Consider the following 19,001-nt stretch of genomic DNA (forward strand, 5'->3'; position numbering starts at 1 on the left):
TTGCGTTTTGAGTTCTCTTTTTTTAAATTTTTTTAATTAAAAATAAAAATTACTCTTGTTGCCAATAATTCTCCCAAAGTATGTTTTGATATCTGACAGGGAATTTATTTGAGTTCTTGTGATAATAAATCTCCAGTCTGAAAGTTGCTTTTACACTGCTACACCTCCTGTATTTCTTCGGCAGTGCGTCTCCTCTGTTTACCTTTCGAAACATTTAAGTTTTTGCCAGGAAATCCAGTTTCTGTCCTACTTTTCTGGCGTCTTCCTGGTTTGGTTGTTTTCGCTACTTTCGCGATTGCGTTGCTTGACAAGCCTGCGTCTGCAACACTCATTAAAGGAGCACCGCTAGTTTCATGTTCTGTGTTTAAATCAAATACTGAGGCAGAGATGGATGGACATGAAGACAACAGAAAATATATATCTGCCAAAAATCCAAACTTTGTGTGAAAATTTTGACCAATAAGACAGGTATTATATAAGTAAAGAAGAGCAGGCAGCAGCTCACACATTCTCATACTTTCTGTAACATCTACAAAGAAATGATGTCATCCAGCTTGAAGAATATCTCATCTATAAGCTACGTGAGGGAGCATAGAATTGCCAACCATCCATCCATTTTCTACCGCTTGTCCCTCTCGGGGTCGCGGGGGGTTCTGGAGCCTATCTCAGCTGCATTTGGGTGGAAGGCATGGTACACCCTGGACAAGTCGGGAGCATAGAATTGTTTTTATTTAAATATTTGCAATATTTCAGCGTTCCTCGCAAAGAAACCTTATAATGTTCTATAACATTATGTCGCTTCTGGTCCTACGTTTCCCTAAAAAATAAAAATTTAAAGCCTTGTTCAACTGTTTACTGACGTATACTATTCATGTTTTAATAACCTTTACTGCAAATGATTATCTGTTGCAAATATGGGTTATCTTCCTCCTTGACCACTTATAATCAAACATTTTGGTCGATCTGTACATATTGCATCATTTGACGTCATAATGTAGCCAGACGAACCCCACGAACAGAGGCATATTTATTGGTGTAAATGTTGTTACAATTAGAAGATCAGAACAGTAGGTGAACAAATGTGTTAGTAATTGCTATAATTTGGAAAAAGGGTAGGATTAAATAAGCTTCGCTTCTTCCTAATCCTTTTCGAATATGTTGTAAAGAGAAATGAACATATGCCATTTTTATGATATCTAATTAAAAATAAATTAAACCATAACCATAAGTCAGAAAAGACGAAAAATTGTAAGCACCTTTTAAGCGACTTTACTCAAGTTTCCTACAACATGATGACATTTTAATCTGTGTACAGAAACCTAGGAAAGAATGGGCTTTCTAACAGCAGCATCCTCCTCGACAAGTGCCCTCCGCCAAGGCTACCCCCTCCTCCCACGCCAGCCCTTCCCAAAGACAAGCTCAACCCACCGACCCCCAGCATCTATGTGAGTAGCAGAGAGCTGTCTCTGCCCTCTCTTCCGCTGATGGCAATAAATACTCACTCTACTGACAATCTGTTTCCTGTCCTTGGACCAGCTTGAGAACAAGCGAGATGCTTTCTTCCCACCATTGCACCAATTCTGCACAAATCCCTCCAACCCTGTCACTGTCATTAGAGGACTGGCTGGAGCACTCAAACTGGGTAGAGACTGCCACCACTCTTTTATACGCAGCGTGACAGCCATGCTGCTACATGTTCTATCCTAAACTAAACCGCTTTAATTCTCATCATGCTTTTATTTGGCGTGTCTGCAGACCTGGGCCTGTTCTCCACAAAAACGTTGGTTGAGGCAAACCCGGAGCACTTGGTGGAGGTGTGGACGCAGCTCTCGCAACCCGCTGATGAGAACTGGGACGTGACAGGGACTAAGAAAATGTGGCGCTGTGAAAGTGCCCGAGCCCACACGACTATCGCCAAGTATGCACAGTATCAGGCTGCTTCCTTCCAGGAATCCTTACGGGTAAGTGACACATTAACATACCTACTGTACATATCTGCCAACTCTTTAGAAGACTTCCGGAAATTGCACTTACATATTTGCCGACATCCTGGCTCAATTAAAAATCCCCCTGATTCTGACGTTTTTTGTGATGATCTCAAATACTCAAGTTTGTCAATCAAGTCGAGAAAATAAAAATTGGATATTGAATGTTTTATATTAAGTTCTCGATCATGTGGCATTGTAGAGGGCCCAAAAAAAAGACCAAAAAAATGCTGACTCTGTGTATGGCTGAATTGTGCACGGAATACAGTTGGCTAACATATAGCATATGAATTGCTAGCGACCTATATCTTTGTAGCAACTAGGGGTGTAACAATTGATCAATTTATATTCCTAAGATTGAACTCCACCAATCTGTGCTCTTACGTTGGTTTTCCAGAAGATATATATAGATCTATCATTGTTTTAAAGGGTAATCGTTTCAATTGATACTTGAAGAGAAAACGTAGGATTTAAGAACGGCAAACTTAGTAGGATATTTAGCATTTTTAATGATAAGGCCGTTAAACATTACTCAAGTCTTGTCTGCCTGTCTGTGGCGTCATCGCTGTCAGTCATCAAAACAAGAATGAAAGGTCACAACAAATGCAAACGCCACTAAACAATAAGCCACAACACAACTTTCAGCTATAGCACGCATTATATATTTTTTATTTTTAAAACACTACATTTTGGTCTACATAACATAAAATTATGGGTTTTTTTTGCGTATGTTTTGCTGTAAAGACCTTACTTTAGGCCACTTTCTGTCTGCTTTAAAAAGTTGTTAGTTGGAAATTAACCCCTCCTTACCACCTTTCTACACTTTAGTCCGCGCCCCGCAGCTATGTTTGGTAGTTGTTTGTGTATTTTGTTTTGCTAAGACCGTATGGAATATGGACACTGATGATCACCACCAGCCATCAAATTTTTATTTGACTTTCACCACAACACAACATCCCAAATGATATAGCAAGACCAGTAGCTCACCGTGGTTTGTGTCGGCTCAAAGAAGGAGACGACGACACGGTAGACACAAAGTAAGGAAGCTCGGTTGGAAATTTCTGGTACAATACGCTGGCTAAGGTTAAACTTCTACCGAGTCTTTCTCTCCAATGCTAAATCCAGGATGTATACATGTGTATATTGAACATAAAATGATTTTCTATTCTGTATAACTTTCACTGATGCTGCTTTGAACACTTGTAAACAACAGAAGTTCAAGCCGGCTATATAAGCTACGCTACGAGCTACTTTACTAACGTTATAACGGACTATATTACTAACTTGGCCAATGTCAAACACAGTAGACACTGATCCAATTAAATCAGAATCAGAAATACTTTATTAATCCCCGAGGGGAAATTAAAAGTACCGGTAGTTTTTAACAAAACCATCCTTTATTTTGCTGTACGAAGGGATGCTGTTGGCTTACAATAGAAGGCTAAGCTAGCTACACAATAACTCAAGCTAACATTGCTAACGTATCACTCACACAGTTCTAACATACTGTTATTACTTACTGTTCATTGTCTCCTCCATTGCCATACATAGTAGTAACCGACTCTGCCAATAAAGGTAGTTTTTTCAAAAAATCCATCTTTTTGTGAAGGTTTGTGGTTGGTGAGGCAGGACTCTTCTTTGCTCACACTCTAAGCTACTTGTTTTCAATTGAAGGCACATTGCCATGAGTCATTAAAGTTTAAAGTAAGGCACTTCAGATGAGGCTGAAAGTTTGTTTACTTTAACCAGCAAAAGTCTCTATACAAACAGGGCATTTTCCTTCATCGTGGACATCATATTGTGGACATCATGTTGTGGCACAGCCGGATTCAAATAAAATAAAATAGGCTGACTTGCGCAATGATCTTTGGGTAAATTTCGACCATACATGGATAATCCGCTGACATCACATATGGCAAAAACGTCACAAAAGGAGGAAATTCCAAATGATCGTTTGGAGGAAGTATGAAGGATGGCAAGATTGTTGTATAAATATATCTGCAATGCCTCCACGGTTTGATTTCAAATTTTTGGTATTTATTCTACCAGTAGGTAAGAACAGTTGGTTTTGTATGATAGGGCCCCTTTAAGCCACAAAGTACGCACGCGGCAGACACAACAGAGGTCGGAGTGGACCAAATTTCGTTGACGGAACAAGTGGCTGAGGCAGAAGGTTGAAAACGATGTAATGAACACAGTATACTAGTATTATTGAAAAAGTAAAACATAAGTTATTTATGACTGAAATGTGGTCACACTTTACTTACTTTTGCAACTTAGTTCATTACACCATTTTCAACTTTCGGCCTCAGGAAGTCAATCCGTCAGCAAACTTGTCCGTTGTCACTTATGTTCCGTCTGCACTACAACGAGCTAATGCAACAAAATGTCATTTTTATCTGTACTGTAAAGTTCAAATTTGAATGACAATAAAAGGAAGTCTTAGTCTAAGTCTATCTTTATGTTGTGGCTTTATGTTGCTGTGTTTTGGCGTTTGTATTTGTTGTGACTTATGCAATCGTGCTATTGCCGAAAGTTGTCGTGTTGTGGCGTCATCTTATTGTGTTGTGGAGTTTGCATTTGATTGCATTTGTTGTGACTTTTATCAGCCCCCCGAGCTGTTTATTAAAATTAGAGTAGTAGCAGGTCAAACCACTGCTCATATAACCTGAAAAGATTTGGTTGCACTTAAATTCTCAGGTAAACCTACTACTATATATTATAAATAAATGATAAATGGGTTATACTTGTATAGCGCTTTTCTACCTTCAAGGTACTCAAAGCGCTTTGACAGTATTTCCACAGTCACCCATTCACACACACATTCACACACTGATGGCGGGAGCTGCCATGCAAGGCGCTAACCAGCAGCCATCAGGAGCAAGGGTGAAGTGTCTTGCCCAAGGACACAACGGACATGACTAGGATGGTAGAAGGTGGGGATTGAACCCCAGTAACCAGCAACCTTCCGATTGCTGGCACGGCCACTCTGGTTGTACTTTTTTTTTAATGAATATTGTATTATTTCTATGCTGAGAAACAAAAGCAGAAGATAAATCTACTGTTGAATTTGTTGGTTACTGTACTTTTATTGAACACTTCTTAAATCTTGATAATGAGAGCAGAAAATGTTTCCTCTTGTTCATTCAACTTAGAGTGTTGTTTGCACTTTATTCAAATGCGATGTGAATCCATTGGCCGTTAATTGTTGTTTACTTGCTTGTTTGTATCCATTATTTATTTATATTTTATCCCCTCACAAGAAATAACAGTAATATAGGACATTTTACCTGCAGTGTCCAGTATCCAATATTTATTTTACAGTCACTCTGGTTGAATATTTGACTAAAAAGTTATTGAATCGATTTCAAATCACTAAATTGTTTTGGATCATATCTTTCTAAGTAAACTAATATCGTCCCTGAGTAAATTGTTTGGATCATATCTTTCTAAGTAAAATAATATCGTCCCTGAATAGTATCGGCAACCTCAAATTATGATTTGAATCGAATCGCCGTTAAAACGAATTGTTACACCCTTAGTAGCAACCTTGCAAGCAAGCTCTGACCAAAGATATGAGCTCTGACAAGCACAAAGACACCGCTAAAGCCAGAATTGAGACAAAGCGGATCCAGAGCTTCTTCTATAAGTCACGCTTAACTATTGAACTTGTGCGAGGACAGTTGAATAGTAGTTCAAAGTGTACTGCTGTTCTGGAACTTGACGAATGTAGACTATTTGAGGCTGTTGAAAAAATATAGAGCGCCTCACAAGTTGTGACTGCTGTCCTGTTTTACATTAATCTTACGTTGATGTCGTTCTCAACTATGCAATTAATCGAAATCATATTTTTATGATTTGCTGGAAGCCAAAATCGAATTTGGGATTAAAATTCGATAAAGTGTACAGCCCTCGGTGGGAGTAGAGCTACTGGATTGCAGACACCAAATATTGGCATCTATGCACCTACAAAAGATTGATGTTTTTCAGTCACAAACACCAAGATCATGTTTAATTCTGTTTTCAGGAGGAAAATGAGAAGAAGGCACTAAAGGAACCCCCTGACACAGAGCCTGTAGCAGAGAGGTACAAGCAACCTATTTTGGGTTACTTATGTTATTGTTAAGCAGCAGCAACCTCATTAATAATGCCTTCCTGTTTTTGTTACAGTGTTGCACGCAAAAGAAGAGGCCCTTTAAAGCACATTAAGTTTGGAACTAACATCGACGTGTCGGATGAAAGGAAGTAAGGGTGGCTTTCTTTATCAGCTCGTTTGTTCCCTTGGTGACTCTGATCGTCCTTAAAAGGCTGTTCCATCGTTCTCCACTAGGTGGAAGCAGCAACTTCAGGAACTTAGTAAGCTGCCAGCATTCGCTCGTGTTGTGTCTGCTGGCAACCTACTGAGCCATGTGGGCCACACCATCTTAGGAATGAACACTGTTCAGCTGTATATGAAGGTCCCAGGGAGCCGAATACCAGGTTAGTGCACTCAAGTGGATTATTAGTTGTTCTCTTAATGTTGTCACGGATATTTTGGGCACTTAGGAAGATTTGGTTCGCACCCCTGCAGGTCACCAGGAGCACAACAACTTCTGTGCTGTCAACATCAACATTGGGCCTGGAGATTGTGAATGGTTCGCTGTACCAGAGGCCTACTGGGGTGTGATGAGCAACTTCTGTGAAAAGTAAGGCTACGCTTTCAGGGAGTGAGTGTTGTCACACTTCAACCTCTCAATTTTTTTTACTCCCCACTCTTGCCGCCAGCAACAACATCAACTTCCTAATGGGCTCGTGGTGGCCAAACTTGGAAGACCTGTATGAGGCCGACGTGCCCGTGTACCGCTTCATCCAGCGCCCAGGCGACCTGGTGTGGCTCAACACGGGCACCGTCCACTGGGTACAGGCCATCGGCTGGTGCAACAACATCGCCTGGAACGTCGGCCCGCTCACAGGTCAGTGGAACATAAGCAGAAAAGTGACTTTTTTTTAAGACAAAGCAAGAAGCACAGCTCACAACTTTTCTGAATGAAAAAAACTCTATAATATTGTGACCTTTTAGAATGGCATTTGTCTTACCTCTAATTGAGCTCTCCAGCTGATTATTGAACTTTTCAGCTGATTGGCTTCTATTTTCTTGCTCCACTTTGTGTCTGAACGAACTCATTTCCATATAAACTGCACTAGTTTGTCACACTTAATGAATGCAACTTGAACAAAAGTCAGCAGGTGTGCGGTATCGCTGTGAGTGGCAGCCATTAGTGCTCATACATTGAATACATGCAGTACATGTGAATATATCCAATAAAATCAAACTTTACGTATACAACACTTTTCATATACAGACAAATACAAATAGTTTAATACAAGAAAAAAAAATAAAAAAGAAAACATATATATAAACGCGTTCACACACACGCACATACAGCACTATTCCCAATAACGAAACATGGCATGGCACTGAAGATTGAGGGGGAAAAACAACACCTTTGAATCGTCCACAATGGAGAGTAACTAAAATTTAAGCCATCTATAAAATGGTGTGAAACATATGACAACACACATGTAAAAATATCATAAATATAAATAATATATTCATAGGTTAATAAAAACTTAATATTGAGAAAATAATACTAGTATTAATAGCAATTAATACAATAGTAAATAACACTATAATAAATATAATTAAAAAAACATAAGCATTTAACACAATCAGTAAAAAGCACTCAATTTATTGATTAATCTAATTTCCTATCTTCACCTATGGTCATGAGCTTTGAGTTGTGACCGAAAGTACAAGATCACGGGTACAAGCGGCCGAAATTAGTTTCCTCCGTCGGGTGGCGGGGCTCTCCCTTAGAGATGGGGGGTGAGAAGCTCTGTCATTCGAGAAGAGCTCAGAGTAAAGCCGCTGCTCCTCCACATCGAGAAGAGCCAGATGAGGTGGTTCGGGCATCTGGTTAGGATGGCCCCCAAACACTTCCTTTGATAGGTGTTTAGGGCACATCCGACCGGAAGGAGTCCATTGTGAAGACCCAGGAAACGTTGGGGGGACTATGTCTCCAAACAGCCTTTGTTCGAAATTTGTCACTGTTCATTTGGAAGTGCCTCAGGGATCTGTTTTCGGTGCCCTCTTATTTATCTTGTACATCAATGATCTCAAACAACATTTCTCTGATGCTAATATGCATTTTTATGCTGACAATGCAATAATTTATTGCCTTGGATCATCTCTTGAACAGGCTGTTAATTCCCTGCTGAATGCCTTTGTTGCTGTGCAGCATTCACTTATTTACTTAAAACTGGTTCTCGACGCTGACAAGACAAAACTTAGGCTGTTTTCTAATCATAAGAAGGTTCCTCAAACTCCCCTGGTAGTGCCCACTCTTGAAAGAAATATCACATAAGTGGTGCATGAATATAAATACCTTTGGTGTTTTAATTGATGACTCCCTCACTTTTAAACCTTTTATTGATAAATTGGTGAAGAAACTAAAACTTTTAAATTGGGTTTTCTCTTCCGTAATAACAAATGTGTTTCTTTTGGTGTAAAAAAAAAAAGCGCCTTGTCTCTGCCACATTTTTATCTGTACTAGATTATGGCAATCTTTTTTATATGAATGCTACTTGGTCCTGTCTTTAGATGGTCGACTCTGTTTACCATGTTTCTTTGAGATTCATCCCAAACTGTAGAGCCACGACTCACCACTGTCACTTGTACTCTCGGGTACAAGTGACAAGTGTTGGTCTCTGTCCCTTTTGCTCGCACTGAGCTGGGGGAAAAAAAATTGTCTATGCAGCTCCTTGTACTTGGAATGTGTTACAAAGAAACTAGAAGCTGACTGAAATGCTATCCTTAAATGCTTTTAAATCTAAACTTAAGAGCATTTGAAGCAGCCTGTTATTTGTAACTTTTACTTGATGTCCATCCTGTCATTTTAATGTGTAATGTGAATATAAGTTTACGTTTAACTTTGCTGCCTCTTGGCCAGGACTCCCTTGAAAAAGAAGTTTTTAATCTCAATGAAATTTTTCCTGGTTAAATAAAGGTTAAATTCAAAAAATAAAATAAATAACTGGCTTGGGAATGCCTTGGGATTCTCCTCTAGGAGCTGGATACAATAACACTTTCATACTAATTTCTCTTCAAAACACAACAAAACTGCACACTTTCAGCCTTCACATTTAAAAGCGCTGTAAACTAAATATTTTCTGACATAATAATGTTTTTTGTGCAAAAAATATTTTACAAAATACAAATGTAATTCCTAGTAGTTTTTTTCTCTTCGCCATAAATGGCTTCTGACAGTTATAAAAGTATTGACAGTACAATTTTGTAAAATAAGAAAGGAATTGCAAATGAACGTGTATTTCGGCATTCCATCATTGCAAATTTTGCTCCTTCAAATGCAAAATAACGATGAAAGAAAATCCAAGCTATTCTTCTGAAACTCTGTATTTGGTTAGTGCAGGTACCGGTATACAGGATGTAAGGCACAGTGATTTTATTGTGAAGGCTGGAAGTGTGTTCTTGATGTTTCTGGCGCACTTGACGACAATGCTGCATGCGAGCATGTGAAAATGTAAACAAAAGCCTAAACCAATATTCGATACAGTTATGGATCCCTAGTTTATTATTTTACCCAGTTGTGATAATAAACATACACTCCTCATTTTGTGATTTCCGCAGATTTGACTATTCGCTTGATTTTGTCATTAATGTGTTGAGACTTACCGTAATAGACACCCTCAATTTTTTAATATTATTTTAGCGGAATGCAAATTGTTTGCTCTGATTTTCAGCACATCAATACAAGTTGGCCGTGGAGCGTTACGAGTGGAATAAACTCCAAAGTGTAAAATCCATGGTTCCTATGGTGCACCTCTCCTGGAATATGGCACGCAACATAAAGGTGTCGGATCACAAGCTGTTTGAGATGATCAAGTGGGTCAGACTTTCACACGTTTCACTGCACTCCAGTCAGATGTATGTTTTCTCTAAACCGGAACATTCCCGCCTGACACCTTGCTCGCAGGTACTGCTTGCTGCGGACGCTAAAGCAGTGCCAGTGGGTGAAAGAAGCCTTGGCGACAGCTGGCAAAGAAACAGTTCTGAAGCCCAGAACTAGAGACGAACCGGCCCACTACTGCACCATCTGTGAGGTTAGTAACGCGCTGTGGATTCTGCTTCAACATCTGACCTACGAGTGATACTGGTATCAATGTCTCATTTTATACCACCAACCTTCTGGGGCAGCTTAGTTTGAGAGGTCAAGCGGCCATTTTTCAACTACAATATGTGACTGCATGTTCAGTTTTGCCCAAAGGTCTGCTGTTAAACTGTTTGATTGATTGATTGATTGATTGAGACTTTTATTAGTAGGTTGCACAGTGAAGTACATATTCTGTACAATTGACCACTAAATGGTAACACCCGAATAAGTTTTTCAACTTGTTTAAGTCGGGGTCCAGGGGTGGCGGCAGGTTTGAAGACGCCACAAAATCAGCGCATTGTTTAATTTTTATAATTGGCCACAAGGATGGGCGAAACAGTCTCTAATGCATATTTCAGTACAGCATCCCCTCGCCACTTCGCGGTTCACTCAAAGCCTGGTGTATACTCTTGCTTCGCGTAGCTTGCATAGGCGCCGTTGTCCTCCCTCCCTTTGCGTAGCCTCCCGTGTAGCCTACATGAACCTCCCAAAAATCCTAGGTTAAGTTAAAGTACCACCGATAGTGTGCGTCGCCAGCAACGCAGAGCTGTGATTGGTCAGTTTTTGCCCGGGAGGGTCCCTGAACACAGGCATGCAGACTTTGTGCTTGAAATTAGGGCTGGGCGATATGGACGAAAAAGTATATCTCAATATATTTTTACTTAAACTTGATATTCGATATATATCTCGATATCTTTTCTGTAAAAAATATTTATATAAAGATATGATTTTTTGAGCGAGATTCACTGAAATTGAAATAAATGACAAATGTACTGTAAACAGTCAGTGGCACTTTTATTAACCCAGTTAGTCAATATGGGTATTAACAGCACAGAAAATAAACTGTTTAAGTAGCACAGAATTACATAGCATAAATAAAATGGAAAAACAAAGAATGTGTAAATAAAATAGAAACGTATTCTTTCTACATAAAATAAATAACATAGCTGTGCAAATAATACAAAATGTATCAAACTCAGATAAAAAATTAATTTGCAGGCAGGCACTTCGTAATTCCCAGTAATGGACTGTTACACACGTACGGTTCTGTGGTCCTACTAGACCACACACACGTTTGTGATCAGTGACTTGACTTATTTGTGTGACTATGATCTTGTTGTTTGTTTCAAAATGATTCAACTATTCCATGTCTAAATATAAAGAGTAGAAATAATGAACAAAATGTCAGCTCACCAATGAAAATGAAATGTAGCATTTAGACAGGCTATACTGTAGCAAAAGTCATCACATGTCCACAATCATGTGTGTTCTTAAATGTGTATTCCACGTCTTCCATGTTGAGAGCAGTTTTGATTTGGGCTTCCGTGGTAAACAACTAAAATGTTGGCCATTGTTTTATTCAGACGCATGCATTTGTCCAAATGTGGCCAAGTAGATGCATTGTGGGTTTCCTGGACGTGGTCTACATCGCCAAAAGAAAAATCTAAGGAAGAGAATCCCTCTGCCATCTTCCACTAGTTTTTTTAGATATATAAATCACTCGCTTGAAATTTCCCTCTTCTCTTCTACAACTCTCTCGTCGTCATTTGGGATGTCTGTTGTGATTTCCCTTCCTGGTTCGATGACCCGCCCTATTTTGCCTATGATTGGCCTAATCTCAACCAATCGTGACTAATCATAGTAAACAACCAACCAATCATGGATATTCTCATACGTGCAAGCACGTCTTGGAAGGAGGAAGGGAGGGGTTTAGTAGCCCATGGAAGAGAGCCGGGGGAGAACAAGGAACACAACAAATAAATAAGAGGCGTTTGGTCATTTTAAAGTGAAATAAATTATATCGATATTGTGAGTGTGAATGTTGTCTGTCTATCTGTGTTGGCGACTTGTCCAGGGTGTACCCCGCCTACCGCCCGAATGCAGCTGAGATAGGCTCCAGCGACCCCGAAAAGGGACAAGCGGTAAAAAATGGATGGATGGATGGATTACGATATTTTCTTAATTCATATCTTGTTTAAAAATATATCGATATATCGTACAAACTCGATATATGGCCCAGCCCTTCTTGAAATGCACAATTTATTGTATGAAATAAAACAGTGATTAAACATTTGCATGAAAATTGATATTGTGTACTTTATATCTCGGTGTGCTCTGAAAATAATTACTGAATGTGTGTTTTTCAGCTTATTGTCTTGTTGTTGCATCCAGAAGAAGTCACAGTGTGAAAGTACGACACTTAACTTTTATTGCAAATCTTGTGGTAACAAGTTCAATTCCGACACATTATTTCTCATGCACACACATCTTTTTCTCTCACACGCATTTCTCATTCTACGTCAATAATCTTTCAGGCACGGTATATTTACTAACATTTGTGAACTCTGAACATGACCATAGAAATACCGGTAAACACCAGCATGCCGTTAACATAGTTATTTAACAGTTTTGTTTATTTACAATTACATGTTGGATCTCTCTTGTGCCATGTCCCGAACAGCTGAATATTGTTGCAAATAATAGTATCCTCTGCCGCGACTCGTTCAGAAGTTGCACAGTCCATCTTCACAAAGGTTTATAAGTAAAACATCCATTAAAAGTAACCTGATTATTGTGAATGATTAGTTCCACTGTAGACAAAGTCGTCGATGTTGTGGTTCAGTGGTTGTATATAGTCACTCTTCACAGCAAGGAATTACCAGTGTTGGGTTAGTTACTGAAAACCAGTAACTAGTTACAATTACTAGTTACTTTATTTCAAAAGTAACTCAGTTACTAACTCCGTTACTTACACCAAAAAGTAATGCGTTACTGTGAAAAGTAACTATTTAGTTACTTCTTTTTCCCCCCCTTTTTTTAAGGCTCCCATTAATGCCCTTTTAGCCTTCATTTCAGTACTGTTATTGCACTGGAGAATAATACAATCTGTTGATCATCTTGACATGCATTTGCATCACTGAACTCAGAAAGCAATGTGGTCTACATACAACACACAAACAATGTGGTCTACATACAACACACAAAGACAAAGATATGTTTCAAAGGGCCAATTTATTTCAGGCCAGAAAAAATTGACAAAACTATTTTAAATAGCTGCAACATAATGGCACTTTAACTTTAACTCTAAGTAGATAGGATCTTTGATCCAAGACACAACTTACATTTAACCCAAGCTACGCAACGCTAGAGTATATTCCCGCCTTAAGTGCATTGCTGATTTTACACCATTGAGCACATTGAAATTTGAGTACCTATTGAAGTTTCATGTTAAAATTACGTCAGTTTTAGAGCATATGAAGTGATTGAGGAGTATAAGAATTAATTAAGGCTGTGTGGGGGGCTTGCAAAGATGGCAAATGCATATAATCATATACTTCAGATGTCTCCAAAGACATGCACCCGGGGATAGGCTGATTGCCAACACTAAATTGCCCTAGTGTATGAATGTGAGTGTGAATGTTGCCTATCTGTGTTGACCCTGCAATGAGCTGGCGACTTGTCCAGGGTGTACCCTGCCTTCCACCCAAATGCAGCTGGGATAGGCTCCAGCACCCCTGTGACCCTGAGAGGGACAAGCAATAGATGTACGGAGGGTCTCAAACTCAAGCCCCACCACATCATTTTAAGTGGCCTTCGAAAGCCTAAAAAATTATATGCGTTGAAGTATTTGACAAAAAAAAAATACATGTACTGCATACAATTGCATATCTTTCAATTGTTATTATTATCTAATAATGTAAATATTATATTATCATACATACAAAACTTTTTTTTGTTTGGATACAAATTAATACTCATATCTGCTTTAGACATTAGACAAACTTTAATGATCCACAAGGGAAATTGTTCAACACAGTAGCTCAGTTACAATGATGGAAAGTGTAAGGATGTACAGGTATAAATAGACTAAATATAGCATTATAAAATATAACATATATACGAATATATACAGTACATATGTGTTGCATTAGGATTTTAAAGAAAGTTATCCATCATATTTTACACTGTAAAAATGACAATAGATTTTACAGTATAAAACTGGCAGCTCAGTCGCCAGAATTTTACCTTGAAAAAATGTGGTACGTTTTTCTATTTACAGCATATGCTGTAAAAACCACCGTGAATTTTACAATAAAATTTCGGCTACTGAGCTGTCAGCAAAATCTGCAGATTTATGTTTACAGTGTATAAGAAATATATACTGTACTGTAATTAAATGCATGGTCAATTGTGTAATAATATCAAGAAGCGAATCTATACATCTATATTCATATATTATTTAGTAACAAACGGCCCTCTGAGGGCTGCTGTAACTGCGATGTGGCCCTCATTGAAAATTATTTTGACACCCCTGATATGAGTCATAAAATAGTCCCTACTTTGCAGATATTTAACTACCATGGGGGTCTAGAACATAGCCCTCGCGATAACTGAGGGAACACTGTTAACACTGCAATATATTCTTTGGCATACAAATTATAATAGAACCATTTCAAAACAGGTTAGCGCAGTGGTTCTCATACTTTTTTCACCGAGTACCACCTCGGAAAAAACTTGGCTCTCAAAGTACTAACATAATGACCAACATTAAAAAACAGTAACGTAGAAGGCCTATGTGTTTATCAAAAACAAGGCAGAGGTTTTATTTAACAATATACAGTATTTAATATTTTTTGCCACTGTAACATTACACACAGTTTGAACAGTAATACTGTGTTCGAATGTAGGAAAATACAACACTGTACTTTAAACAGGCATCCCAAATGTCCGCTATTTACCTGAATTTCGCTATTTTTCTAGCCAAAATGTGATATATTTTTTAAAGATTTCCTTATTAAATTGCTAACACTCCCACTCTCCTGCTTACCGTGGTTAGCTGGCTTCTTAGAGCTACACTTGCTGACCAGTTGGCTGCTTAGACACAACTGCCTACTGCAGCCTACGCTAAATGGTGTATCCACGCTGTCTAAAAGTAATTTATTATTCTGTTCTAACAGGTGGACACGTCCCTCTAGCAGCGACAATCTCTGTAAGAGAAGTGTGCAATTGTTACATGAAGCCATACTCACGTTTATGCCAGCGTTGGAGTGGTTAGGTTTTTGGAGCCTAACCTAGCCTCAGCTAGCCTGCGCATGAAGCGATGAAAAACAAAGAGTGAATGCTTTGAATGATTAAAAAAAAAGTCGACTTTGGACCGCATTATGGTAAAGGTCAGTGGTCACCAACATTTTCGAGCCCAAGATCCCTGGTCTCAGCCAAAAAACAAAGCAAGATCTACCCCTTTCTGAACTATTTATTTTTTGTTGTTGTTTTTAAAATACAAAGCTTTTTGTTGTTATTATTAGCTACTGTCAACAGTTTTTTTTTTCATTGTGCTTCTTGCTGTGTACCCAATTTTGCCCAAGTTTTTTTTGTAATGTGGCTATGGCCAATGACAGATAGCTGCTCTGCTGCACTTTGGGCACCCCAGCTGTAGAAGCCAACTGTTTATGTCCACTATAGTCTTAGTACTGAAGTATATTTGTTCATCCAATGGTCACATATGGGACGCAAGTCACATGGTTGTCTTACATCAGCGGCGGAAGTAGTAAAATCCGTTGTTCACCTGGCGGGTTTCTCCTGTGTAATAAAGAGGGGATAGATGGGAAAATCCTTCTTTAGCGGTCGCCTTGTTTTAGTATATCACTGCCTTTGCACATGTCAATGTTTAGTTTTGTATATATAAACACAAAATCTGTACTTTGGAGCAATGTTCACGGACTCTAGTATTTGGCTTGTTAGCTTCCCGTCACAGGTGAGCGATGATGGCCGTGGTTGAGGGAAGAGTTGTTGAATGCTAGAAAATGTCCGATTTGTTGCAACATTCAGCCTTAATGCATTGTTGCAGCACAATGATTTTTGTGCCCGATATTTATTTTTTGTAATATTTTTGTGATCGACCGGTAGGGTCCCAAAGATCAACTGGTTGATCGCGACCAACGGGTTGGCGACCCCTGGTATAGGTTAACTAGTGAGGCGGTAATGAGGATGAAAGTAGTCAGTAGATCGAGAAAAGCAGGAGATATCCTTGTAGAGTGTTGTAGCGATGGGAATATTGTGTAGTGAACTATATTTACCCAGTGTAGGCTGCAGAGGGCAGCGGCGGTCTTGCCGCAGTGTTAGACCTAGTCTGGGTGTGAAGAAGAAACTAGAAAGTGTTCGGTATTATAGTTAATACTGAAGAGTAGTTTTAAACTAAGCAGCCCGCGGCTGTTGAGCGAGTAGAAAGCTTCATCTATCCCTGCGCACAAGCGTGAACCCAACATTAATGAACAAAATGAACGAAAAGTGCTTTGACATAGTAACGGCTAACTAATTATTCTAAGAATAAACAACACATTACGTTACTACTTACAACAAAAATAATCTTGAGTACTCTAAACACTGGCTATCCAGCCATAAAACACTGAGGCAACCTTAAGCACTTTGCACTTATTTTTAAGATACCTGTATAAACTGTGGCAGCATGGTGAAACAGGGGTTAGTGCATGTGCCTCACAATACGAATGTCCAGAGTAGTCCTGAGTTCAATCCCGGGCTCGGGATCTTTCTGTGTGGAGTTTGCATGTTCTCCCCGTGATTGCGTGGGTTCCCTCCGGGTACTCCGGCTTCCTCCCACCCCCAAAGACATGCACCTGGGGATAGGTTGATTGGCAACACTAAATTGGCCCTTGTGTGTGAATGTGAGTGTGAATGTTGTCTGTCTGTGTTGGCCCTGCGATGAGGTGGCGACTTGTCCAGGGTGTACCCCGCCTTCCGCCCGAATGCAGCTGAGATAGGCTCCAGCACCCCCCGCAACCCCAAAAGGGACAACCGGTAGAAAATGGATGGATGGATGGACGGTATAAACTGTATACCGGTATTCGGACTAAAAGTACAGCGATATCAGTTTTGGTCAATATCGCGCAGCCTTATGGTCAACTATATCTAGCTGCGGCCGTGCAGTCGATCCTACAACTTTTGGTCTAAGTCGTGCCAAGTTTAAGTCGCTTCCACTTAAAGACGTACCGGGTCAGGTTTGATGACAACAGAAGTGAAGCTGGAGATACAATATCTAACACGGAAATCAAAAATAAATGAATTAAAAAAAAAAAATTCTAAAAATAAACTAGGGTTAGGGTTGTATATAATCAGCAATACATTCAACAACCTAAATAATATCAGCCATCTTGGATCACATTAAAAATCAAGTGTCCACTCTCTCGTTGTCAGCGCCACTGTGGGCATGTCTTTAAAACGCGGTTCACTTTCGTTACCCCTGTGGGCTCAACTTGCAGTGGGTGCAGCTTAGACCTAAAGTTGTGGGCACGACTTAGAGTAGTTCTGCGGCCGCAGCTATACCCTTCTCGTTCTCGTGGGTGTGTGTCTACACGATCGGCGCCAGAAGACACGATCGAAGTCTATGTCACCTCCTGAACTTGCAATTTTTTAGGACGGAGCTTCTGCTACAGTATGTTCTGTGATATTTGAATGTTTTAATAATGTTTTGTATAAAAAAATATAGGTTACCTAGGAGTAAAAGGAAACAAGAATATAAACATGAACAAGGGGTAGATAAAAAAAAAAAAAATCAGGGTGTATTATCACCACTTTTTCAACCACTTTCACTCTTCTGTCATTATAATGAATGATGCATGGGGGCGAAACTGACTCCCATTGCGTAATTTATTGTTTAAAAAAAAATTTACATTTTAAAAAAGGCACTAACTGTAAATTAAAGGGGAACTGCACTTTTTTTTTAAATTTTGCCTATCGGTCACAATCATTATAAAAGACATGACGGATGTTTTTTTTAAAAAGTAAAGTTAAACTACCAATGATTGTCACACATACACTAGCTGTGGTGAAATTTGTCCTCTGCATTTGACCCATCCCCTTGTTCACCCGCTGGGAGGTGAGTGGAGCAGTGGGCAACAGCGGTGCCGTGCCCGGGAATAATTTTTGGTGATTTAACCCCCAATTCCAACCCTTTAAATGCATTTTCGCTTGTAAATAAACGTAAATAAAAGTCTGCTTACAGTGGAGCCAATGGGAGGTCCTCTATTTCGCCCACAAAACCCAATAAATAACGATCCAAAAAGCACCAACATACACCACCATGGCCTCGCGACTCACCAGCAAGCAGCACTGCTAAGTAACACAAGTTGAGAGGGAAAAAAATGATTATAAAACCAAATGTCCCTGTCTAGGAATATTTTAACCTCAAATCTAATGAGCAACTTGAGCTCATCAGCACGGACAGACGAATGAGCAAGTATGCAGCAACAAGAAAGACACCAAAAACAAACCACTGAACTCAATTTTTCCAACTGGTGCAATTTTTGCTAACAGAAATTGAAAGTCCGTTTTATTTTTATGTTTGTTTACTAGAGATGCGCGGTTTGCTGACACAACCGCGGACTCCGCGGATAATCCGCGGGTTGGGCGGATGCATGATGAAAAAAATTGATTTTAAATAGATTCGGGCGGGTGGCGGTTGAACCAATTCAGAAAAAAAAAATACATAGTTAAATGTTGTTACCCACATACGAAAAACGAGCAGCACTCTTTGAAACAGGCAATTATTCATCAGGCACTTCTGCAGCTGTCACGCCAAATTTCTTCCCCCCCATTTACTTCCGGGGCTGCGTCCAATAAAGTCACAAAGTTGCCGGGGGTCCTTAACCCGCATGCGACTGTCCTGTTTCGCGCCTGTACAAAAAAAAACAATAATCGATTTCTTCAGATTCCAGCAGCTGTCAAAGACGGAAGTATCCTTCCAGCGACGGGCAGTCAAAGCCGAAGTACTATCGATCGCTGTCAATGA

The 19,001-nt window shown here is 39.5% G+C and overlaps 1 protein-coding gene across 2 annotated transcripts in view; it reads left to right on the top strand.

The window, feature by feature from the left end:
• The window catches only part of LOC133657517 (histone demethylase UTY-like), a 75,833-nt gene that overhangs the window by 48,748 nt on the left and 8,084 nt on the right, over positions 1-19,001 (top strand). For both annotated transcript variants that reach the window (XM_062058955.1, XM_062058962.1), the window contains 10 exons: positions 1,316-1,445; positions 1,537-1,642; positions 1,756-1,961; positions 6,013-6,071; positions 6,156-6,230; positions 6,316-6,464; positions 6,556-6,670; positions 6,750-6,937; positions 9,786-9,927; positions 10,019-10,145. In XM_062058955.1, the coding sequence (XP_061914939.1) occupies positions 1,316-1,445; positions 1,537-1,642; positions 1,756-1,961; positions 6,013-6,071; positions 6,156-6,230; positions 6,316-6,464; positions 6,556-6,670; positions 6,750-6,937; positions 9,786-9,927; positions 10,019-10,145 (1,297 nt within the window). The remainder of the gene's footprint in view (positions 1-1,315; positions 1,446-1,536; positions 1,643-1,755; positions 1,962-6,012; positions 6,072-6,155; positions 6,231-6,315; positions 6,465-6,555; positions 6,671-6,749; positions 6,938-9,785; positions 9,928-10,018; positions 10,146-19,001) is intronic.

The sequence above is a fragment of the Entelurus aequoreus genome, linkage group LG01, assembly GCF_033978785.1.
Source record: "Entelurus aequoreus isolate RoL-2023_Sb linkage group LG01, RoL_Eaeq_v1.1, whole genome shotgun sequence".
Lineage (NCBI taxonomy): Eukaryota > Metazoa > Chordata > Actinopteri > Syngnathiformes > Syngnathidae > Entelurus > Entelurus aequoreus.